A 25828-nucleotide genomic window follows, 5' to 3' on the forward strand; every position below is an offset into this window, starting at 1 on the left:
CCGGAGCTTCACACCACAATGATTGAGCTCCGAGACACCACCAAGCTTCTAGGACGCCAAAGCATCCACGAAGAACAATATCAAGGGTACTAAGTACCAAAGGTAGTAAGCTTCTCAACTTCTCACTTCCACGTATCACCGTGGAAAACTCAAACCGATGCAACTAATGCAATGGCAAGAACACACGAAGTGGTCAAGTCCCTCACACTCAAATCCCTCCACAACAACAAAAGCTATTGAGAAATATGAGAGGAAGAACAAGGAGCTCACAAAGAACTCCAAGATCAAGATCCAAGGGGTTCCCCTCACATAGAGGAGAAAGTGATTGGTGGAGATGTGGATCTAGATCTCCTCTCTTTTTTCCCTCAAGAACAAGCAAGAATCATTGGAGGGATTGAGAGTAAGCAAGCTCTAAGAATGTCAACAATGGAGGTAGAACAAGAGCTCAACACATGGATTAGGCCAAGGGGGAAGAAGACCCCCTTTATATAGTGGGGGAAGGAATCAGACCGTTACCCCCACTTTCTGCCCGAGCTCCAGCGGTACTACCGCTGGCTGCAGCGGTACTACCGCTCGCACTCGAGCGGTACTACCGCTGGCACGGCAGCGGTACTACCGCTAGCTAGCGGTACTACCACTGGCACTCCAGCGGTACTACCGCTGGGCCCCTGGTAGTGCAACGGCACTACCACCGCCAAGAAAGTCTTCGCAAAAAGGTCCGTTCACGAACAACCGCTAGGCAGGCGGTACTAAGCTCCTGGAGCGGTACTACCGCTGACCAGGGGCGGTACTACCGCGAGCCAGCGGTACTACCGCTAGGGCCAGCGGTACTACCGCCAACTCTAGCGGTACTACCGCTAGGTCCAGCGGTACTACCGCTCGCCACTGAAACAGCCATAACTTTCGCATACGAGCTCCGAATCGAGCAAACCCAAGCTTGTTGGATTCAGGACGACAAGGGAAATCTTAAGACCATGCGGTTATGAATATGCCAAAGATATAGAGATGTGAGATCTCTATGAATGAAGAACCGGCAAAAACTCTAACATCGAAAACATCATAGTAGATGCATATGGACTCCGTTTTCGATGAACTCGAGCTTGTCACGATGATGACCATAAGCTCTAAAACTCACAAAGAGAAACACCAGACAAGAACCAAGAAGTATGATGCAAGGATGCAAATGGTTTGAGCTCTCAACGAACGATACGATCAAGCTACTCACTTGAGAGACCCCCTTGATAGAACAACAATCTATCCTAACCAGAAAACCTATCAAGGGCAAACCTATACCTTGCACCTCGTCCTCTTGAGCTAGATGATGATGATCTTGGCTTCCTCAAGATGGACCACCACCTCGTCCTCTTGAGCTAGATGATGATGATCTTGGCTTCCTCAAGATGGACCACCTTTCTTGATTGTGTTGGCTTGATGAAGACTAGTTGATTTCTCCCCCATACTCACTATGGATGAGCCACTCTTCAGCATATCTTCACAAGTCCATTGCCACCACAATGGACGGCAAGCTTCAAGCATGCTATCTTCGTGCTGATCCACTTGAACTTGCACATCGCAATCTTGATGACGATCACAACTTGACGTCATACTCCATGGGTTGTATGAGATCTTCCCTTTGACGCAAGCCCATGGAAACACACCTAACCCCCACATAGAACTCTCACGAAGACCATGGGTTAGTACACAAACACGTAATGGACAATGCTTACCATACCATGGGATCACTTGATCCCTCTCGGTACATCTTGTACGCTTTGTGTGTTGATCATCTTGATTTACTCTTTGTCTGAGATCTTGATCAACCATGTGTCTCTATGACCATTCTTTGGATAATACCTTGAATACCATCTTGGTCATCATATAAACTCCTTGAACCCAACAGATGGACTTCAAGAAGTGCCTATGGACAAATCCGTACCATGGGATCACTGGATCCCTCTCGGTACATCTTGTACGCTTTGTGTGTTGATCATCTTGATTTACTCTTTGTCTGAGATCTTGATCAACCATGTGTCTCTATGACCATTCTTTGGATAATACCTTGAATACCATCTTGGTCATCATATAAACTCCTTGAACCCAACAGATGGACTTCAAGAAGTGCCTATGGACAAATCCTATAAATGTTACTTAAGGCAACCATTAGTCCATAGGAATTTTCATCAAGTACCAAAACCACATATGGAGATATATGCTCCAACACATGCTTTGAGATTAACCAACATTGAATGCAAGCATGAGTAGGATATAAATCACCATGAACATAAACACCGTGGAGGCTATGTTGGTTTTGTTTCAACTACATGCGTGAACATGTGCCAAGTCAAGCCACTCGAATCATTCGGAGGAGGATACCATTCTATCATACTACATCACAACCATTTTAATATGCATGTTGGCACTCAAGACAAACCACTATTCACTCCTAGCTAATTAAGCATGGCATAAGTAACTATAATCTCTAATTGTCATTGCAAACATGTTCAATCCATAACGAGCTGAATCTAGAACGATGAGCTAATCATATTTACAAAAACAAAATAGGTCGAGTTCATACCAGCTTTTCTCCATCTCCGTCACTTCATCATATATAGTCATTATTGCCTTTCATTTGCACGACCGAACAGTGTGAATAATAATAATAAGAGTGCATGTGCATTGGACTATGCTGAATCTGCAAGCAATAACTCAAAGAAGAAGACAAGGTAATATGGGCTCTCTGGTAGATAAACGATAATGCATATGAGAGCCACTCAGCATGTCATCGTAGTCTTCTCCTTACGAAACAAAGAAGAAAGAAAAACTATTTACACAGGAAAGCCCCCAACAAGCAAAAGAAGAACGAAAAATCTTTTTGGGTTTTCTTTTAACACTACAACTAAACAAACTAGAAGGTAAAGCTAGAATTTTTTTTTTGGATTTTCTCAAGGTTAATGAAACACACAAGAAGAAAAAAAAGAAATAAACTACCATTGATGGTACAATGAAAAAGTATGAACACCGACAACTGGAATGAGTGTGTGAACATGAATGTAATGTCGGTGAGAAATACGTACTCCCCCAAGCTTAAGCTTTTGTCCTAAGTTGGTCTAGGTCCATGGCTGGAAATAACCCTCTCCTGGATACTCCGGAGGATACTAAGGGTTCCAATGGTTTGTGAGCTCTTGCGTCTCCCACTGAAAAAACTAGAACTTGATACAGATCGAGGGCTGGTGCAGGCTCAGGTGCTGGGGGTTGCGACATGCCCCAATATTTGTAAATGTCCTCGGGGATAATAGTGTACCTGTCTGAATGGATATCGAACAAAGAAGAAGCAGGCAAAGCAATAATCTCACAAGTACCCTGACTAAATACTAAGTTATAAAGCAGCCTCTTATCACTATCTTTCTTAATAAAATCATGTGCTACCATCCTATCATAATCTAAATATCTTATAGGAAGTAGAGTTTCCTCTTTGTCGTCAAGCCTAATAGGTATCTCAAAGTGTTTAGCTAAACTAGATGCATAGATACCTCCAAATATAGGGCCCTTCGAACGGTTTAAGTTCAACCGTTGGGCCACTATAGCACCCAGACTAAAAGTTCTATCAGCAAGTAAAGCGTGGCGCAGAATAGTGAGGTCGGGAGCACTGAGGCTTCCACTCTTGCCGCGAGCAACTAAACATCTCCCTGCAAATAATGAATAATAACATAGAACAGGAAAATGTACTCTGGCCGCTCTTGCCTTTGGCACCCCTCTCTCTTCCCCTACAGTGATTGCGGAAATAAAATCCTCCATGTCTCTAGGACGTGGTTCACTGATGCTGCCCTCAAAAGGTATTTTGCAAAGATTGCAAAAATCGTAGAGTGACATTTCCTTAGGCACATCATATAAATGAAATTCTATCATGGGAGGATTCTTCCTAGGATAAAAGTGAAAAATTTGCACGAAAGTATTAGTAAGTAGGAGATACTGGTCACACTTATCGTTGAGGAAGTCGGTGATGCGTGCATTTTCTGCTAGATAGTAGAAATCTTGATAAATTCCGACTGTCCTCAAGAATGCCTCACTTGGCCATTCACATGATCGAACTTCCGCTGTGTGAGGAATATTGTATCTAGGCTTCTCATTTTTATTTTCTTTAAAACCCCGACTTGAAGAGACTCTCAACAATCTCCTCATCTTTTCTTTCCCTGAAAAATAAATCTGAAATTTTTGGTGACTCCACATGAAAATGTACAAAACTCAATAAAAACTTATAAATCACTAGAACAAGTGCCTAGAAGCTATATCATGCATCGAAAACTACTTGGGAACCTACAAGTTTGACATGCAAGCTCAAGAACAAGGTCACCACAACATCAAAAATTTGCAACATATAAAGCACTAGAACAAAAACTAATTGGACCATTGGAGGAGTCGCATACCGATGAACAATCCCCTAAAATAGTTTTGCAGATGGAGCTTTGAGCAAGGAGATCGAAAATGGCAGCAAGATGAGCTAAAACACGGGTTTGAGCAATGGTGGGATTTTTTCTGGAGGAAGACAAAGTGGATGGGTACTGGAATAAGTGAAGGGGGCCCACATAGGACCCACAATCCAGGGGGCACACACGAGGGTGGTCGCGCCCTCCAGGCTTGTGTCCCACTGGTGCAGCCCCCTGATGTGTTCTCAGGGCCAAAAATTCTTAAATATTCCAAAAAAAATCATACTAAATTTTCAAGGGTTCTGAGAACTTTTATTTTCACGTCATTTTTCTATTGCACGGATAAAACGGAAAACAAAGAAATAATAGCATTTTTACTAATTTGAAACTAAGGAACATAAAATAAAAGTTGGGTACTGAAGGTTGTGCTTTCTAAATTCATCCATCTCATGCCCGTCAAAAATAATCCATCAATAAGGTTGATCAAGTCTTATTGAAAAACTTTTTTCGAATGACATGGAACCAGAGAACTTTCGAATAACAGTAGGTTACCTCAATGGGGATATGCTTGTACCCAACAATAAGTATATCATATTTCTTTTTGACAGTAGGGAGAGGGAATTCAAAATCTCCAATAGTAAACGTTGGAATTTTTTCAATGGAGTTGATACTATGAACTTGAGGTTGTTTCTTCGGAAAGTGTACCATATGCTCATTACCATTAACATGAAAAGTGGCATTGCCTTTGTTGCAATCAATAACAGCCCCTCCAGTATTCAGAAAGGGTCTACCAAGTATGATCGACAAACTGTCGTCCTCGGGAATATCAAGAATAACAACGTCTGTTAGGATAGTAACGTTTGCAACCACAACAGGCACATCCTCACAAATACCAATGGGTAAAGCAGTTGATTTATCAGCCATTTGCACAAAGATTTCAGTAGGTGTCAACTTATTCAAATCAAGTCTACGATATAAAGAGAACGACATAACACTGACACCAGCTCCGAGGTCACATAAAGCATTTTTAACATAATTTCCTTTAATAGAGCATGGTATAGTAGGTACCCCAGGATCTCCTAGTTTCTTTGGTATTTCACCCTTAAAAGTATAATTAGCAAGCATGGTGGAAATCTTAGCTTCCGGTATATTTCTTTTATTTGTAACAATATCTTTCATATACTTAGCATAAGGAGACATTTTTAGAATATCAGTTAAGCGCATACGTAAAAAGACAGGTCTCGGCATTTCAACAAAGCGCTCAAAATCCTCATCATCCTTCTTCTTGGATGATTTAGGAGGAAAGGGAATGGGTTTCTGAACCCATGGTTCTATTCTCTACCATGCTTCCTAGTAATAAAATCTCTTTTATCATATTTCTTATTCCTAGGGTGTGGGTTATCAATATCAACGACAGGTTCAATCTCCACATCATTGTCATTACTAGGTTGAGCATCGACATGAACATCATCATTAATATTATCACTAGGTTCATGTTCATTACCAGATTGTGTCTCGGCATCAGAAATAGAGATATCTTTTGGGTTTTCATGTGACTCTACAACAGGTTCACTAGCAGCATGCAAAGTCCTATCGTCATTCTTTTTTCTTGTATTAGAAGGACCAGGTGCATCAATATTAACTCTCTGAGAATCTTGCTCAATTCTCTTAGGATGGCCCTCAAGATACAAAGGTTCCTGAGTCATTCTACCGCCTCTAATCACAACTCTAACAGAATGATCATTGTTCTTACTAATCATCTCATTGAGCAAATCATTTTGTACATCAAGTACTTGTTCTACTTGAGTAGTTACCATGGAAGCATGTTTACTAATAAGCCTAAGGCCATTAAAAGTTCTACTCATATAATCACCCAAACGATCAAGCATGTAAGCATTATGTTTCAATTGTCTACTAACATAAGCATTGAAATTTTCTTGTTTAACAACAAAGTTATCAAATTCATCCAAGCATTGGCTAGCAGACTTATTATAAGGAATATCACCTTCATCAAATCTACAAAGAGAATTTACCTCAACTACCTATGTCGGGTTATCAAGACCAGTATTTCTTCAATAGGTGGTAGATTCTTAACATTTTCAGCTTTAATACCTTTTTATTTCATAGATTTCTTTGCCTCTTGCATATCTTCACGACTGAGGAATAGAATATCTCTTTTCTTTGGAGTTGGTTTTGGAGGTGGTTCGGAATGGTCCAATCATTATCATTGCTCAACATATTATTCAATATTAGTTCAGCTTGTTCAACAGTTCGTTCCCTTAAAACACAACCAGCACAACTATCTAGGTGGTTCCTAGAAGCATCGGTTAGTCCACTATAAAAGATATCAAGTATTTCATTTTTCTTGAGTGGGTGATAAGGCAAAGCATTAAGTAACTGGAGAAGCCTCCCCCAAGCTTGTGGGAGACTCCTTCAATCTGCACAAAGTTAAATATTTTCTGCAAGGCAACTTATTTCTTATGGACAGGAAAATATTTTTCACAGAAGTAAAATATCATATCATGGGGACTACGCACACAGCCAGGAGCAAGAGAATTAAACCATATCTTAGAATCACCCTTTAATGAGAACGGAAACAACTTAAGAATATAGTAATAACGAATTTTTCCTCGTGAGTAATTAGGGTGGCTATATCATTCAATTTAGTAAGGTGTGCCACGATAGTTTCAGATTCATAACCATGGAAAGGATCAGATTCTACCAAAGTAATTAACTCAGGATCAACAAAGAATTCATAATCCTTATCAGTAACAAAGATAGGTGAAGTAGCAAACTTGGGATCATATTGCATTCTAGCATTCGAATATTTTTCCTTCCACTTGCATAGCAATTTCTTAAGATCATCTCTATCCTTACAAACAAGAAAGTCCATAGCTGCTTCTCCTTCCATAACATAAACCTTAGATATATTAGGCAATTCATAACTAGGAGAGCTAGGTCTAGCAGGTGCATCATAGTGCTCAGTTTCAATAAGTTCATTAGATTCAGAAATATCATTAGTTTCAGCATTCACTCTAGCAATTTGTTCATCAAGAAATTCACCAAGTGGCACAATAGTATCAAGCAAAGTATCAACATAAGCATCATGCATAACAGAAGTAGCATCATCAATTACTTGCGATATATTAGATTCAGTAGCAGGTGGTGGTGTCACAAATTTACTCATAACAGAAGGTGAATCAAGTGCAGAGCTAGATGGCAGTTCCTTACCTATCCTCGTAGTTGAGGGGTAGATCTTGGTATTAGCGTCTTTCATATTCTTCATAGTGATCAACAGATATAAATTCCAAGTGACTCAGAGAACAGAGTTATGCTCCCTGGCAACGGCGCCAGAAAAAGGTATTGATAACCCACAAGTATAGGGGATCGCAAAAGTTTTCGAGGGTAGAGTATTCAACCCAAATTTATTGATTCGACTCAAGGGGAGCCAAAGAATATTCTCGAGTATTAGCAGCTGAGTTTTCAATTCAACCACACGTGAAAGACTTAATATCTGCAGCAAAGTATTTAGTAGCAAAGTAGTATGGAAGTAACGGTAACGGTGGCAAACGTGACAGTAGCAATTTTGTAGTGATTGTAACAATAGCAACGAAAAATAAACTTAGCAAAGATCAATATGTGGAAAGCTCGTAGGAAATGGATCAGTGATGGATAATTGTGTCGGATGGCATTCATCATGCAACAGTCATAACATAGGGTGATACAGAACTAGCTCCAATTCATCAATGTAATGTAGGCATGTATTCCATATATAGTCATATGTGCTTATGAAAAAGAACTTGCATGACATCTTTTATCCTACCCTCCCGTGGCAGCGGGGTCCTAATGAAAACTAAGGGATATTAAGGCCTCCTTTTAATAGAGAACTAGACCAAAGCATTAGCACTTAGTGAATGCATGAACTCCTCAAACTACGGTAATCACCGGAAAGAATCCGAGTTATTGTCACCCTGGGGGATGCAGATCATAACTCGTAATAGGTGTCTAACACTTGCAAGATAGGATCAAGAACACATATATATTCATGAAAACATAATAGGTTCAGATCTGAAATCATGGCACTCGGGCCCTAATGACAAGCATTATGTTGGGGAACGTTGCATGGGAAACAAAATTTTCCTACGCACACGCAATACTATTCCATGGTGATGATCATCTACGAGGGGGGAGAGTGAATCTACATACCCTTGTAGATCGCTAAGCGGAAGCGTATATAATGCGGTTGATGTAGTGGAACATCTTCGCGTTTCAAATCGCAGCCTGTCCCGCGATCTCATCACGATCCGTCCCTCGATCCCATCATGATCCATCCTGATCTAGTGCCGAACGGACGACACCCCCGCATTCAACACACATACAGCTCGATGACGATCCCCGCCTTATTGATCCAGCAAGAGGGGTGGAGAGGTACATGAGTTCTCCAGCACGGCAGCGTGGTGGTGGTGGTGGTGGTGAACTAATCCATCAGGGCTTCGCCTAAAAACCGCCGAACTAGACTAGAGAAGAAACCGATCTAGATGAAGTAGAGGGAGCATGTAGAAATTAGGGTTAGGGCTGCCTCTAATTCCTCTAGTATATATAGGAGGGAGGGGGGGGGAGGCAGCCTCAAACCCTCAAGGTTTGGTCGAAATTGAAGGGGGAGGAGTCCTACTCCAATCCTACTAGGAGTAGGATTCCTCCTCTCCACTTGGAAACCCTTTCCTCCTCTTCCACCTTTGGGTTTTTTCCTTCTCAAACCTCATGGTCCTTAGTGGGGGCTTAGGCCAGCCCACTAGGGGTTGGTTTGTCTCCTCCCACAGCCCATGAGGCCCCTCAGGGTGTGACACCCCTCCCGATGGTCCCCGGTACCCTCCTGGCACTCCCCGTACACTACCGAAGTACCCGAAACTTTTTCGGTGAGCAAAACAGGACTTCCAATATATCAATCTTTACCTCCGGACCATTCCGGAGCTCCTCGTGACATCCAGGATCTCATTCGGGACTCCGGACAACTTTCGATTACCAACACCTATAACTCAACTATACCGAAACGTCACCGAACCTTAAGTGTGGAGACCCTGCGGGTTCGAGAACTATGTAGACATGACCTGAGACATTCTCCAGTCAATAACCAATAGTGGGACCTGGATATCCATATTGGCTCCTGCATATTCTACGAAGATCTCTATCGATTGAACCTCTATGTCAAGGATTCAGTTAATTCCATATGTTGTTCCCTTTGTCCTTTGGTATGTTACTTGCCCGAGATTCGATCGTCGGTATCTCCATACCTAGTTCAATCTCGTTACTGGCAAGCCTCTTTACTCGTTTCGTAATACAAGATCCCGTGACTAACTCCTTAGTCACATTGATTGCAAGGCTTGTTGTGATGTTTTATTACCGAGTGAGCCTCGAGATAACTCTTCGTCACATGGAGTGACAAATCCCAGTCTTGATCCATGTCAACCCAACAGACACCTTCGGAGATACCTGTAGAACACCTTTATAGTCACCCAGTTACGTTGCGACGTTTGATAAACACAAAGTATTCCTCCGGTGTCCGGGAGTTGCATGATCTCATGGTCATAGGAATAGATACATTGACATGCAGAAAACAGTAGCAATAAACTGACACGATCATATGCTACGTTCATAGTTTGGGTCTTGTCCATCACATCATTCTCCTAATGATGTGATCCCGTTATCAAGTGACAACACTTGTCTATGTCCAGGAAACCTTGACCATCTTTGATCATTGAGCTAGTCAACTAGAGGCTCACTAGGGACAGTGTGTTGTCTATGTATCCACACATGTATTGAGTTTTCAATCAATACAATTCTAGCATGGATAATAAACGGTTATTATGAACAAGGAAATATAATAATAACCAATATATTATTGCCTCTAGGGCATATTTCCAACACTGACGGTAAATGGTAGAGGTCTATAAAAAGTATCAATACATAAATAAAATCAGATTTTATTTATTGATTCTAGCCCTCTATCTGATTTTATTTATTTATTGATACTTTTTAAAAATGCAGGAGGGTGTGGGGTACACTACCAAAAGACAAGGTTGTATTTTTTTTGGCGGCTGCTACAAATCAGTCAAAGAAATCATCCGTCTGTTTAGCCGTCCGATCAACACGTTGAGGATCGTCAGATCACAACAGGCAGGCAGCAGCTAGCACGCAACGCGATTGCAGCTCCACACGGAGTTCCACCGCAGCCCGAACGGTTTCCGGTGAGCTCCATTGAAATAGGACGGAGTTCCAACGCAGCACTGACACCCCGGCGAACCTCCATTGCAACTCCTACCAAGCTCCATTAGCAGCCCCGACAGAGCTTCAACGCGGCACCAACGCTCTAGCGAAACTCCATTGAAACTCCGGCCGAGCTTCATTGCAGCCCCGACGGAGCTCCCGACGGCTCCGGCGAAGCTCCATTGAAACTCCGGTCGAGCTTCATTGCAGCCCCGACGAAGCTCCACTGCAACGTCATGTCCGTCCTGTTGCGGTAGTCGTTGTAGCACCAGCGAAGCTCCATTGCCGTGTCAGTGGTGCGACAAAAGCTCCAAGGCAGCCTGGCGAAGCTCCATTGCAACGCCATGGCCGTCCTGTCGCGGTCGTCGTTGTAACACCGGGGAAGCTCCATTACAGCGTCGGTGGTGCCACAAAAGCTCCAAAGCAGCCCAACGAAGGTCCATTGCGGTGTTGGAGTTCCAACGCCATGGCCCATCGGGATTGTCGTCGCAGCACCGGCGAGCTCCATTGTAGCGCCGGAGTTGCAAACATCATGGCTGTCACGGTAGTTGTCGTAGTGTCGGCCATGCTCCAACAGCGAAAACGGGTGCACGTGCTGCTCCAGCGGCCGCAGTGTCGGCCATGCTCCAACGCAGCGACGGCGGGTGCACACGCTGCTCCGGCGGCCACACTCGGAGGGCTGGCTGTGCCGCAATGGTGGCGATGATCAGCAGCGGGGAGCTTGCGGCACGGTGGTTGGAAGAACTAGCAGGCTAGTATAGCTGCGATGGTGGTCGGAAGAGGTAGCAGCACATGAGAAAGAAGAAAGGAAGAAGAAGGCTTTGACTAAAACATGTGTACGAGAGCCTTCGCATGAAGATAACGCTACGATGAAAAAGCACTGAGTGGGTTTGTAGGGGGTATGTGTGGCTCGTTCAACGGGACTTACGATTGCACTGGATCATCCGGTTGATTTTAAACCTTTTTCATTTTTTTCCCTTGTTTGAATTTTACAGAAGTTTCACAACACAAGATTTTTGACAATGCAATTCGTGCAGCAAAGCCATAGTATGCAACTATTCTTTCTCCATTTGCCCATAATAGGGTTTTGCAAGTTTTACCAGAGCTACAAGTCGCAGTCCAAGAGCGACTGTTATGATTGAACCCCTTCAGCCCTTTCCTACTTTCCAAGAAAAGGAGAGGTGAAATCCCACTCAATTACACCTATCAAGTCACCCATATATTGAGGGGTAGAGCTACAAAAATTGTCACATATATATCATCTCACAAGAACTGGATGATAAAGAGAAGAGTCATATCCTACATCTTATGTTTATTTCGCCACTACTTTTCACGTGTGTTCTACCATGGTCTCAACAAGCTCAACCACCCACATGTACTCTCTCCAGAGGAAAGGGGGAATTTCCTTTGAAGTGCAATCCACCGCATATATTACCCTCCACTTCCTCTGTAATCCGCATAAGGACTTGCAGTTTAAGAAACGGTTACTAGCCAACGAAGGAAAATGAAGTTCTCTTGTTCTGTTGTGAAGCTCCCCGGATGCAGTTTGTCAAGAAAAAGGCTGCAGAAAGCTCACACAACTGTTATGTATGCCAGGCCTACATTGCCATCCACCATTGGGTCACTCCTCATCCTGTACACCGTTTCTCGCATCGTTTCTGAAATATTCACAGTAAATATAAAGTCCCGACACGGCTTGCAGAAAATAAGCCGATGGTACTTCCTCGTTGCGCAGGTCATCAAAATGAGCCCGCACGTTAACTACTCTGAGTCCATCCTAAATCGTTGTAGACCACAATGTTCACTTGAGCTTCCTGTTGATAAGCCCCTCTCCCTGTTTCGTTCAGTTCTACCGAGCCTCAGAGGACCTGAACTCGAATACCGCCGAAAAGAACCAGAGGCGTCCAGCGTATCATAACGCGCCGATGTAGTGAACTGCTCGGTAGACAGCACTGGGCCTGCATCCATATCAACCTCAGCATCTTGGATATGCAAATCTTGGCTAAAACTTCTTGACTCATTGAACTCACTGCCTTCTTTGCATACCAACTTTAAGGCCTGAACAACTTCCCCCATAAACGGCCGCTGGTCCACCTCTGGCTGAACACACATGGAAGCAATTGCTGCTACTTTTGCGATGCTGTCTAACGGGATGCTACTTCCAAGTGATGCATCGATGAGTGTTTCCAAACCATCTCTGTTTGTTAGAAAAGGACAGGCCCACGTCACCAAGTTTTCTTGCCCTGGAGGCCTTGACATGTCTACAGGTTTCCTGCCCGTGAGAAGCTCGAGAAGGACAACGCCGTAGCTGTAGACATCGCTCTTTACTAGAAGATGCCCGGTCATCGCATATTCAGGAGCAACATACCTATCAAGAAACCCGTCATAAGTTTAAGATACGTCGAGGATATTTGGTCAACCATGAAAGAGTTGAGAGATCCAACTTACCCAAAAGTCCCCATAACCCGAGTTGAGATATGCTCGTTCCCCTCGCCTATAGCAGTTCTTGCTAGGCCAAAGTCTGAAACCTTGGGGGTGAAGTCATGTTCCAACAAAATGTTACTTGACTTGAAGTCACGGTGTATAACGCGAGGACTTGAATCTTCATGCAAATAAGCAAGACCACGTGCCGCGCCAAGTGCGATTTTAAGCCTAGCATCCCAATCAAGAAGAGCAGTGTCCTTATCTGATCCTGCGTGGAATCATAAAATAATTTGTTTATAAGTTTGCACTTCCATGTTATACAAATTACCTTATTGATAGACCCTGGGCCTAAGAGGGATGACCAGCCTGTAACCCATCAGAAGTACCAAGAGTTTGAAAAGATAAGTTTCGCGACATAACAGTGTTCATATGTGCGGGTATGTCATGTCTTAGTATATCAGTGTTCATATGTGCAGCTCTATATAACAGCTGTATAATGCTACAGAAAATACTTCTAAATTTTACTGTCACTAAAGTGCTTCGTTAATCTAATACGCCTCCGTCCAACAAAGAAATAGGCTAAGTGAAGCAGTAAAACTGAAATTCTCATGAAAACAGTAAAAGAATTATGAGAAACTGAACGTCTAGTAACAAAAGGAACAAAGTCTTACCGTGCAAGTGATATTCCAGACTTCCATTCGGAACAAGCTCATATACCAAACATTGCACATGCTCCTCCGAGGATATACCTATCAACTTAACCAAGTTTCTGTGATGCAACCGGCTGAGCATCTCAACCTCAGCCAAGAATTCCCGGGTTCCTTGCTGATCATCCCTCTTAAGAACTTTGACAGCAACCCGTTCTCCATCCTCAAGAATACCCTCATACACACGTCCAAAACCACCCTCACCGATTATCCTGGACTCATCAAATCTATGTGTAGCTCTGTCCATTTCAACCAAACTAAATATTTTTGCAGATCCTTTATATGCTACTATACTTGAGCTGAATGACGGTGATGCCGAGATAGGTCTGCTTTCTAGCCTACTTCCGGCTATTGCAGAATCTGCATTTCCAATGCAAGCATTGATGAAAAAAGAAAAAGAACAGTAAGCAAATCAGTGTTTAACGTTATTTTTGTAGCTTTAGCCCCTTCAGATTTTGCTCAAAGCTGTTCTAAGTGCTTTGAACAGTAAAGCATGAAATAAAACTCTTATTCTTTCATAAACAGTTTCTTTCCAGCGATAGAAACATAAAACAAGAATTCCCGACTTATGAAAGCTAAAAACATAATATTTGTATTAAGTGGAATAACACAAACAGGAATCCATAGAAAAAATGGCTTTGCTACCTGCAGGCTTTTCTGGCGTAACTGACGCTTCAGTTAAATGATGGCGGTTTCTAAGCTTGAAATAAATCACCAATGCAGCTCCAGCACATAAAATTAAAGCAAAGACACTTGATAGGACAATAATCACAATTATGCCTCTGCTTTTTGTTTCTCTGTGGTTTCTTATATCAGCAGCAAGTGGGTGTTGATCATTTCCATTGCTAAGACTGTTGTTCAGGTTTCCAGGAGCTGATGGTGGTGACGAAGGAAGACCTGAATGAGTAAATGAAACAAAGTATTACCATGACCATTTTTTCAGAAAGAAAAAACAGTGGCAGATGAACTAGAGACCTGAATAATAAACAAAGCGACTGGAGGATCAAGTCAAATCAAAGATTTACAAAACGACATGATAGGCAGGAAGATGTTAACATAGGAAATCAGTATTAAGGTGAATAACACAAAAGTAGTTATAAAGAACTCTCACCTGGGTATTGAACATATAACACGTCATAGTTTCCAAAATCCATAGGATTTATGATGACCTGTTTGTGCCAAAACCTTTCAAATACTAAAAATGTTGTTGTATTGTCAAATCTTGCTCCCAGTGGCACAAGATCAATGAAGACAATTGTCTTCTGAGGATCTTCAGTTGCAGCATTTGCTCCCATAACATGAACTTGACTTTGTTTCATGAACACTCCAGATGCGATTTCCTGTGCAAGTTCTGAGACCAATGCAAAGAACGTGTACAGTGCTATACCTAATCGAAGCTCAACTTTTATTGGCAATACACAGAGACATGTTCCTGGAGGACTATTGGTCATAGGTTCTTCACAATTCAACGCCGTGCAGTCTAGCAAAATAAAAAGATGAATGAACCACAACTGAGCAATCAGTACTAAAAATATAGCAACGCGGTTAAATTGAATATAAAGAATATTTGAATTGATAAATTTCAGACGACAATAAAATATCTGTATCATACATGAATTTGGAGGTGGAGGTGGCAAGGAATGACTTGGTACTGGTGCCAAAGCCCTGGGCTTTCTGAATGCAGGATTATCAGGTGGTAGAGCAGATTCTGCATGTACAATTGTACATAAATATACGTCAATTATAATTAGGCTACAATTCATCAACCGGAAAACAACACAATCACTTTGAAGGCCTAGAAGTTACTGCATTAGTCAGATGAAAAAGAGAAAGATCCACGTCATCAGTTATAGTGGGTCCAGATTGTAACATTACATATCAATCAGATATGCGTTACAGTTATTTATAGTTGTATCACAAATACAATTACAATTTTATATGAACTTTGTAACTAGCCTTCTTTCTTTTCTTGCAAGTTTTTGCAACTCTTTTCCCCTATTATATGAATGGCAGAACACCTGCTTGGTTCCTAAAAGAAGTCATAAAAGAAAAGAAAAAAGCACCTTGCCACGCAATTGCAAGTGAAAACTCTGGCTAGTTCATATTAAAGCTCATGTAAAGCTAGATTGCTTCTGGCCCTCGTGAGTAGAGAAAGAAGACACTTTTCAATGAATTTAATGCGGGGTCGAAATTGAGGACCTCGTGAGTAATATTGCATACAGTCAAATGCCCATAGTAGAGCTAGGATATACCCCCTCCGTAAAAAAAATGTGAGAATGTTTAGATCACTACTTTAGTGATCTAAACGCCCTTATATTTCTTTATTGAGGGAGTACTCCGCATGCTCAAATCAAGGATGAGTCTCAACCAATACTGTGGACAAAATATTGAACTTTAAATAATATATTTAGTCTGCAAATATCCGCAAATACGGTCATTTAACAATTCTGGCATTACCGATGAAACAAATGTGTACAGTTCTCAAGGATGTCAGCCAGCATGCACGGCTGAACTCAATATATTGGTGCCTTCGGAAAGGAGTGGTTGTGGGGTGGAGACAAACCCCGGGCATGCCGGACCACGGCCCGTGGCATGACAATATCATGTAGGCTTCCTATAGATTTCTATATCAGTCGGTAGATCCTGTAGCTACATTGTTTGGACCTGTGTTCGTTCCATTTTGAGGAGCTAGAAGGGATGACATAATGTAAAGAATAAGAGCAAATTGCAATACATATGTACATGAGAAATAACTTGTCAAGTGTGTATGGCTTGTATATTAGCCCATTTGGCCTTTACTCTTTGTCTATATATGAGATGGAGTAAGTTGGACAATTGTGAATTACCACTTATCTTCCTACAATTATCACAACTAACCTGGAGAATATGAAGGGGGATGATATTGATGAGGGCGATGTGGAGCATACGCTGGATTTCCATCTTTTCCATTCGATGGAGGCAAGGCTAGCGGCGCTGGAGCAGGACTATGATTTAAACCTGAATGTCCATGGCTTGTTGCAGAAGCATTACCAGTTCTATGTGGAGCAGGGCTTATGACAGGAAAGGAACCTGCACCAAACATCACTTACTGAAATGAATGTACTTATTTCTAAGTATATTTTTACTAGTGCAATTGTGGATACCTTTGTGGTGTTTATGATTTGCAGGTGGTGCATGGCTGGAAGGTTCCTTTGGGGGTGCAGCAACTGGAATGCCATGTCTTCTCCTACGGATGCTGGGAGTAATTTGGGGAGAAACAGCGGGTCCTGCACAATATAACTTAATAAATTTCACTATTGGCAATAAGTTCTTATTGTTGTGGCCTAGTAGGTATGGTTGGTTGGATACCTTCTACAGATGTCCTATTGGCAGGCAAGGAATGGTGATGCCTTCCCTTTGACGGTGCCACAACTGGAGCGCCATGGATCCCGTGTGTATTATTTACAGGCATGGAGTGGTGATGTCGTCCTTTTAAAGGTGATGCAACTGGAGCGCCATTGTCCTTCCCATGGTTGGCAGGATGGATTGTTATTGTTGGAGAAGCAGCTGGTCCTGCACAATGATGTATAAGAACAAAAAATGTGATCTCCGCTCCTTAGCACGCCTAGTCCCATGAACGGCACAAGTGATTGATGATGGGCAAACAGTAGATATTGTCCATCACATACTTGAAATGCATAAACGAAGAGGATAAATTTAGAGATATTGAGTTCAGTACCATTTGAATGGGGACGTTGCCTCTGTTGTGGGGGAGTTTGAATGGCCCGGTGTATCGAAGGTGGGGCAGCAGGAGTTAAATGATTAGTCTCCCTTGTGCCTATTCCAAAGCAAATAGCTCCTTTAGAAATGCTATAAAAAAATCTGCACTGAATCAGGTAGACTGAACCTTTTGGTGGTGAGCTGCTGTGACTTGGCAAGTTATTTGGAGGTCTAGCAAATGATATGTCATCCTTGTCTTGACTGGATCCAGGAGCGATGGGCGTCGGTGGTACTACTGATACATACAGCAAAGGTTATATACACCGCAATCTGGGTGAGAAAAAACAGAAAACTTTGAAACATATATGGACCGGCTAAATGACTAGACATTAATAGAAAATATACCTTCCTGTGGTGGCTTTTTTTTGCTGGGTAGTTCTCCTGGAGGTGAAGCAACTGGTACTTTAAGTGTGTCCTGGCCTGTTGGAGGAGTATGGAATGACAAAGGAGCTGCTTGCCATATGAATGACAGGTCGCAACATATTCTGGGTTAGGTAAATATGAGAACTTGACACCATTTTATATTAAGCTAATAGTAATAACATAGTATACATTATCTACAACAAATAACATGACATAACATCAGATCCAACAATCTTACAATGGCCATATATACGGGGTAAAGGAGCTGGCTGTGTTGATTGACTGCCAGTGGAAGGTGGAGGTGGAGGCGGTTGAGATGCTGGTCAAGGTAAAATTATATGAAATTTGAGAAACAAATAATTGAACAAATAGTAATGATATTGAGGAAGCAAAGCAGATCCAGATAGTTCTTACACCAGGGTGGCTGTGGTAGAAAAGGTGCGGCAGCCGGAGTATTCACAGCAATGTTAGGATGAGACGCATGCGGTTCAACTGGAGGAGATGGCGAAGCTGCAGGCATTTGTTCTTGAAGATGATGATTGCCTGTTTGAGTAGCAGGAGAAACCACTTGTGAGGGAGGGGCAGGTTGGCCTGTGAATAAAGCAATAAAAAAATTGTCATTCGAATCTGGATTTTACAGTTATTCAGACACAGGTAGAGTTCAGCATCATGCTGAACAGCAATTCACCTGCACTCTGTATAGATGGAGATATTTCCGGTGGCTGATAAAAATGATCAGGTGAAAGACTAGGTTGCATTGTAGGCAGCACTGCCTGTTTGGATGCTGACACGGCTTCATCTGAGGAAGCCAACGAGTGTAAACCATTCCCATTAAAAAATCATGAGTGTTTAAAAAAAATCTTGACATGGGATTGGGATTGAAGGAAAACATATGAAGTTAGAGAAGGTACCTTCATGTTTGATTGTTGGGCTCGGTGCGTAATGATCGTACTGTTTGTTCACATCTGTACTAGTTGGTGCTGATAATTTTACAGTTAGCCCTGGAAAATAATTGTTAATTGAATTTAAACTAGAATTACACAGCAGATGTATAACAACAAAACTTTGAAACCATTGTCCCACAGGCATGTTTAGTTACACACCTAAGCTTTGTAATGTTGGAACTTGTAATCGCGATGGATGAAGTATATTATCCAGGTTGACTTTTGGATGGCCACTTGTTTTGGATAGAAGAACTTTACGACCAAAGGCAGGTGCATGAGATTGCTGATGACCTTTGGAAACAGATTACACAAAACATTCAGTTATTTACTGCCGCAGAGTAGAAAGCCATAACTCCAATCGTCATTACAGAACAAAAAGGAACGTGGTTGCGTCTGGAAGTGAAATGAATTTTTAAGCAGTAGATCTAAGTAGATCTTACAAGTGTGTAGTATATACAGTAGTTGATAAAAATGAGCTAACAGAAAATATAATTAGTCAAATAATTAGGCACGCGTATAATAATTACTATTTATTTGGTCAGGATTACATACATATATCTGGCCAGTGCGTTGCCCATACAGAATCACAATAAAGTGCTAGTAAAGTGCAATTCGAAAAAAAGAATAGGCACGTTGGTGATCATTAATCCATTATATATCTGGTAGTGCTCGTCTGCTCGACACTGATCTAGGTACTACTGATTAGAAGTTAGAAGAAGTGACAATCTCACTTTGCCTCTCGTAAATTGCTCTGCATCAACCTTGCAGCCCTTACATTCGGGACAGCTGTAAGATCAGATCAGAAACAAGGCCCTCCAACCATGAATTTGCCATCCGATTCCAGCAATCAGAGGCTCGGACAACGGCAGCAGGAATTACCACGCGGAATCCACACAACCAATTTGGCCGTGAACTTAAACACTGAGGCTCGGGGTTTGGCAGCTAAACCCAGGGAAATTCTCACGAGTAAGGTAAGCTAGCATTCAGAGCTTCAGACACGCACGATCCTGGTGTCGGACTAAAACGACGAGAGGAAACCGCGAAACCACCAAACTTGCACGCCGGCGATTCCAGTTCCACATACCTCCGCCTCCAAGGACGACGACGGCGGAGACCAGCGAGCCGACGGCGAGGACGGCGCAGACACCGCCCCACCCGCCCCCTCCTTGGCGCAGCCGCCCCATCTCCCGGAGCCTCCCCGCGCCAACGCCCGGCGGCAGGACCCGGACCGACGCCGACGTCAGTTAAGTAGCAACCGCCCGCGAACTCGCCATAGCAGCGGCAGAAGGCCTGTCGGCAAGCGCGGAGGCGGGTGAGCGGGCCGGTGCGCGAGGAGGGAGAGTAGAAGATTCGGTGCGGAGGCTGGGAGTAAACAAATGGGGAGCGTGAGACCCGACAGGGGTCAGGAGCGGGAGCAGGAGCAAGTTGCGCACTGGCGCTAGGGGCGGCAAGGCATTTCCGGCGATCGCGCGAGTGTTTTTCTCGGGTTTGGTTTGGTTTGCGCAGCAGCCGGGGCGGGCGGGATGTTGTTTGGTGGCCATGAAGTTAGGCGGAGTCCGGTCTTGGGCACGGAGGGTGGTGGTGGACGCGTGGGTCTTCTCCTCTTCCTTTTGCCCCTTTTTTTCTGGGGACACCGGCGAGCCCGTCATCGGTGAGACTGACTGACGCGTGAGGACTACTAGCATACTAGCAGTACGAATTACTACCAATACAGACATGGTTCCGCAATCACCCGGGAATCAACGAGAAATAAAACTGTGTCAGTTAGGGTGTGTTTGGTTTCAGGATGAGGTGGAATCGGACGGGTTGGTTTCATCCCTAGCAGCCGTTCTCGTGTTTAGTTGTGTTAGGAATCGGAATTGGGTCATCCGCATTAGGGAATATTCCCTTCAGATGCTTCATCGATTTGGAGGAATCGACTCGTTATTCGTCCGAGAAAGCAAAGAAAAAAAGAAATAACCAAGCGATTCTCACCGCGTTCACCCCCGCACCCGAACAAAAGTTTTCGTGGTTATTTTTTCTCGTTTTTGTGATTAATTTTTTTCGTGGTTATTTTTTCATTTCCGTGATTATTTTTCGTAAATATTTGATATGTACTCAGGATCATATATTTTTATTTGCATGTGTTGAAAATAGAAAGAAAATGTTGCTGAAAATTTAAATTATAGGCTTGTTAAATGCAAATTGTTAGAGCATATATCTCCATATGTGGTTTTGGTAATTGATGACAATTCCTATGGACCAATGGTTGCCTTAAGTTATATTTAATGGATTTGTCCATAGGCACTTCTTGAAGTCCATCTGTTGGATTCAAGGAGTTTATATGATGACCAAGGTGGTATTCAAGGTATTATCCAAAAAATGATCATAGAGACACAAGGTTGATCAAGATCTCAGACAAAGAGTAAATCAAGATGATCAACACACAAAGCGTACAAGATGTACCGAGAGGGATCAAGTGATCCCATGGTATGGTAAGCATTGTCCATTACGTGTTTGTGTACTAACCCATGGTCTTCGTGAGAGTTCTGTGTGGGGGTTAGGTGTGTTTCCATGGGCTTGCGTCGAAGAGAAGATCTCATACAACCCATAAAGTATGACGTCAAGTTGTGATCGTCATCAAGATTGCGATGTGCAAGTTCAAGTGGATCAGCACGAAGATATCATGCTTGAAGCTTGCCGTCCATTGTGATGGCAATGGACTTGTGAAGATATGCTAAAGAGTGGCTCACCCATAGTGAGTATGGGGGAGCAATCAACTAGTCTTCATCAAGCCAACGCAATCAAGAAAGGTTGTCCATCTTGAGGAAGCCAAGATCATCATCATCTAGTTCAAGAGGACGATGTGCAAGGTATAGGTTTGCTCTTGATAGGTTTTCTGTTTAGGATAGATTGTTGTACTATCAAGGGGGCTCTCAAGTGAGTAGCTTGATCGTATCGTTCGTTGAGAGCTCAAACCATTTGCATCCTTGCATCATACTTCTTGGTTCTTGTTTGGTGTTTCTCTTTGTGAGTTTTAGAGCTTATGGTCATCTTCGTGACAAGCTCGAGTTCATCGAAAACGGAGTCCATATGCATCTACTATGATGTTTTCGATGTTGGAGTTTTTGCCGGTTCTTCATTCATAGATGACTCACATCTCTATATCATTGGCATTTTCATATCTGCATGGTCTTAAGATTTCCAGACGCTGTTTGGATAGCTCTTGTCGTCCTCAATCCAACAAGCTTGGTTTGCTCGATTCGGAGCTCGTATGCGAAAGTTATGGCTGTTTCAGTGACGAACGGTAGTACCGCTGGACCTAGCGGTAGTACGGCTAGAGCTGGCGGTTGTACCGCTGTCCAGCGGTAGTACCGCCCTTCGCCAGCGGGAGTACCGCTCCAAATTTTTAGTCCCGTCATCTTTGCGGTTGTACTGCGTCGGACCTTTTTGCGAAGACTTTTTTGGCGGTGGTAGTGCCTTTGCACTACCAGGGGCCTAGCGGTAGTACCGCTGGAGTGCCAGCGGTAGTACCGTTGCAGCCAGCGATAGTACCGCTAGGCTCGGGCTGTAAGTGGGGGTAACGGTATGATTCCTTCCCCCACTATATAAAGGGGGTCTTCTTCCCCCTTGGCATGATCTATCTGTTGAGCTCTTGTTCTACCTCCATTGTTGACATTCTTAGAGCTTGCTAACTCTCAATCCCTCCAATGATTCTTGCTTGTTTTTGAGGAAAAAGAGAGAGGAGATCTAGATCCACATCTCCACCAATCACTTTCTTCTCTATGTGAGGGGAACCCCTTGGATCTAGCTCTTGGAGTTCTTTGTGAGCTCCTTGTTCTTTCTCTCATATTTTTCCATAGCTTTTGTTGTTGTGGAGGGATTTGAGTGTGAGGGACTTGACCACTTCGTGTGTTCTTGCCATTGCATTAGTTGCATCGGTTTGAGTTCTTCACGGTGATACGTGGAAGTGAGAAGTTGAGAAGCTTACTACCTTTGGTACTTAGTACCCTAGATATTGTTCTTCGTGGGTGCTTTGGCATCCTAGAAGCTTGGTGGTGTCTCGGAGCTCAATCATTGTGGTGTGAAGCTCCGGTCAAGCATCGGGGCCTCCAATTAGGCTGTGGAGATAACCCCGAGCAATTTGTGCGGGTACCGGTAACCGCCCCCAAGGGTTGCCACGTGTACGGGTTCGGTGACCGCCCCCAAGGTTTGCCATTTGTACGGGTTCGGTGACCGCCCTCAAGGGTCCCTTAGTGGAATCACGGCATCTTGCATTGTGCGAGGGCGTGAGGAGATTACGGTGGCCTTAGTGGCATCTTGGGGAGCACTGTGCCTCCACACCGCTCTAACGGAGATTAGCATCCGCAAGGGTGTGAACTTCGGGATACATCATCGTCTCCCCGTGCCTCGGTTATCTCTTACCCGAACCCTTTACTTATGCACTTTACTTTTGAGAGAGATATTGTTTATTGTAATATATCTTGCTATCACTTAGTTGTTTATCTTGCTTAGCATAAGTTGTTGGTGCACATAGGTGAGCCTAGTTGTTTGTAGGTTTTGTGCTTGACATATTAAACGTTAGTTTTATTCCGCATTTGTTCAAGCCTAAACCTTAATTATTTTAAAGCGCCTATTCACCCCCCTCTAGGCGACATCCACATCCTTTCAATTGGTATCAGAGCTAGGTCTCTCTTTATTAGGTTTAACCACCTAGAGAGTAAGGATGTCGACTAGGGGTTTAGGATTCACTGACACTCTTAGTTTCGATGGCACAAATTTTGATGTTTGGGTAATTCACATGCTTAATCACTTTAGGATCATGGACCCAAATTTAGAGCGAATTGTAGATATGGGTTTTTCTCCTCCAAAGGATTCTCGAAGTATATCTTTAGAGGATGAGAAAAACTCTTATCTCAATGCTCAAGCTTCTAATGTGCTTTTTGATGCTTTGAGCAATGTAGTTATATTTCAACTCATGCCATTTCGGGATGCTCATGAGTTGTGGACAAAGCTTCAAGATAAATATGGTGTGTTCCAGATTTGCAGGGATGATTGTTCTCCCTCCACCTCCGGTCGTGTGGTCTTCTCAACTTCATCTACTTCACCTACATGTGGATTGCCACAAGGTAATGATATGGTGAGTAGTGGTGACCATTGCAATAATGAAAGTGGGTTTATTGTTAATGATCCTTCCTCACTATATTATTGCAATGCTACATCTTGTGTTGATAGTAACACTTCGAGCACTCTAAATTTTTCACATGCTTGTGTTGATAGTCCGTGCATATCATGTAAAAACTGTCTGTCTAAATCTCATGATGATATGCCTCCTATATATTGTTGCCATGATAAAAATGTATATATTTCCTCGAGTTGTTGTGCTAACAATGTAGAGGAAATTCATCACTCCATGGAACAAGATGTGGCCTTGAATGATGCTTCAAGGGATCCTACATCATCATCTGTTGTGACTCACTTTTGCCTTATGGCTAAGGCTTCAAAGGTATCTCCTACTTTGAATTCCAATATATCTCATGATGATGATGTTGATGATAATGGGGATGAGGATAATGATAAAGAGAGTGATAATATTGTATCCTTAAAAATTAAGGGTGAAATAATTTTTAAATCTCTTTATAAGAACAAACTTGCTTGTTCCAACTTCTTGGAAATCATGTCTATTGCCACCGAGGGCAAGAAATACATTGAGGAGTTGGAAGCTCATCTTGAGGAGCATGAGGCCACCATTAAGACAACGCAAGATCATGAGCGTGATTACGCTAATGAGATCGCAGAGCTATCTCAAGCTCTTGATAATGAACAAACCACCAAGGAATCTCTTGAGGAAACCTTTGCTCTAGAATTATCTAGATTAAAGGGATCCTATGATAAAGCTCTCGAGGTGGCTAATGATTTTAGAACTAAAAATGATAAGCTTCAAGCTGCACATGCTAAACTCTTTGAGGACTATGAGCACCTCGGAAATGGCTCAAGAGCTATTAAGAGCTCGCTCATCGAACTCACCGAGTCTCATGCTCAACTTGAAGCTTCATATGCTAAAAAGCTTGCCAAGGTGCTTTCTTCTCTTATTGTTAATGAAGATGCTTGTACTACTAACTCTATTTCTTGTGAAGCATCCATTTTAAAGAAGAATGTTGAGCTAAGGATACAACTTGAGTTGCCATCTAGCAATTATGAAAAATTGAAAGAAGTCGCTCACGAAATGCAAACCCGAAGCTATATTACTACTATGATTAAAGCGGCCAACAGGGCGGGATCAGGCATGATTCGTAACGGTCCATTGACCGACCGGAGTCCAAGCGCCAAAGTCGCTCACGCTCGTTTACAAAGTCGTTGTGCGCGGTTTGACGTCACACCACGTCCCCGCTGAGACCACCTTCCTTTCCCAAAAAAATGATACTGTAATGCTGACACAAAGCACGCTTGGACGGGCGACATAAAAGGCTTCCCGTATTACGTGCGGTCCAATGCGCGGAGCATTCTCAAAAGCAGAACGGCTCCACAACGGATTCGGTGACCCCGCACGCGCACGGCAGTCCCACGGTCAGTGCAGCATTGTCGATTGTACGCTCGCGAGTCGCGACCATGGAAAAACGGAAAGCGGAGGCGGAGCCGGCCATGGAGATGGAGCGCCCTTGCGTGCGTGCGTGCTGTGGTGGATGCGTGCCTTGTCCGCGATGGCAATCAGGCAGGCCACCCACGTAGTACTAGGCATTCTGCATCGTCTTCATTTCCACCCCGTGGGAGGGTTGGGATTGGCTAAGCAAGCAATTTGGTGTGTTGAAAGTAACGCGTTCAAACTCCGGCCATGGTTTAGGCTTTTCGCATTTCTTTCTTCCAGTGGCTACCCAGTCGTGTTCTTCTCTTTTCTGAATGGAGTAGTTATCAATAAGCACTGAACGTCAAAAGTTAAACAGACTGAAAATATGGCTAAGGTAGT

At 43.1% G+C, this 25828-nt stretch overlaps 2 protein-coding genes across 2 annotated transcripts; both read right to left on the bottom strand.

Moving 5' to 3' along the window:
• Positions 1-11716: 11716 nt before the first annotated feature.
• LOC123444245 (receptor-like serine/threonine-protein kinase ALE2) lies at positions 11717-16901 on the bottom strand. Its single transcript, XM_045120909.1, has 7 exons — positions 16697-16901; positions 15432-15527; positions 14931-15299; positions 14465-14716; positions 13784-14179; positions 13137-13380; positions 11717-13056 (listed from the first exon to the last, which is right to left on the bottom strand). The coding sequence occupies exons 1-7, from the start codon at positions 16899-16901 to the stop codon at positions 12450-12452; spliced, it is 2169 nt and encodes a 722-aa protein (XP_044976844.1). The 3' UTR covers positions 11717-12449.
• Positions 16902-17979: 1078 nt separating this feature from the next.
• On the bottom strand, positions 17980-20429 carry LOC123444246 (vegetative cell wall protein gp1-like). Its single transcript, XM_045120910.1, has 7 exons — positions 19970-20429; positions 19045-19176; positions 18853-18942; positions 18630-18740; positions 18356-18532; positions 18180-18260; positions 17980-18063 (listed from the first exon to the last, which is right to left on the bottom strand). Coding segments are annotated over exons 1-7 (693 nt in total). The 5' UTR covers positions 20070-20429; the 3' UTR covers positions 17980-18061.
• Between the last annotated feature and the right edge of the window lie 5399 nt (positions 20430-25828).

Source organism: Hordeum vulgare, chromosome 3H (assembly GCF_904849725.1).
Source record: "Hordeum vulgare subsp. vulgare chromosome 3H, MorexV3_pseudomolecules_assembly, whole genome shotgun sequence".
Taxonomy (NCBI): domain Eukaryota; kingdom Viridiplantae; phylum Streptophyta; class Magnoliopsida; order Poales; family Poaceae; genus Hordeum; species Hordeum vulgare.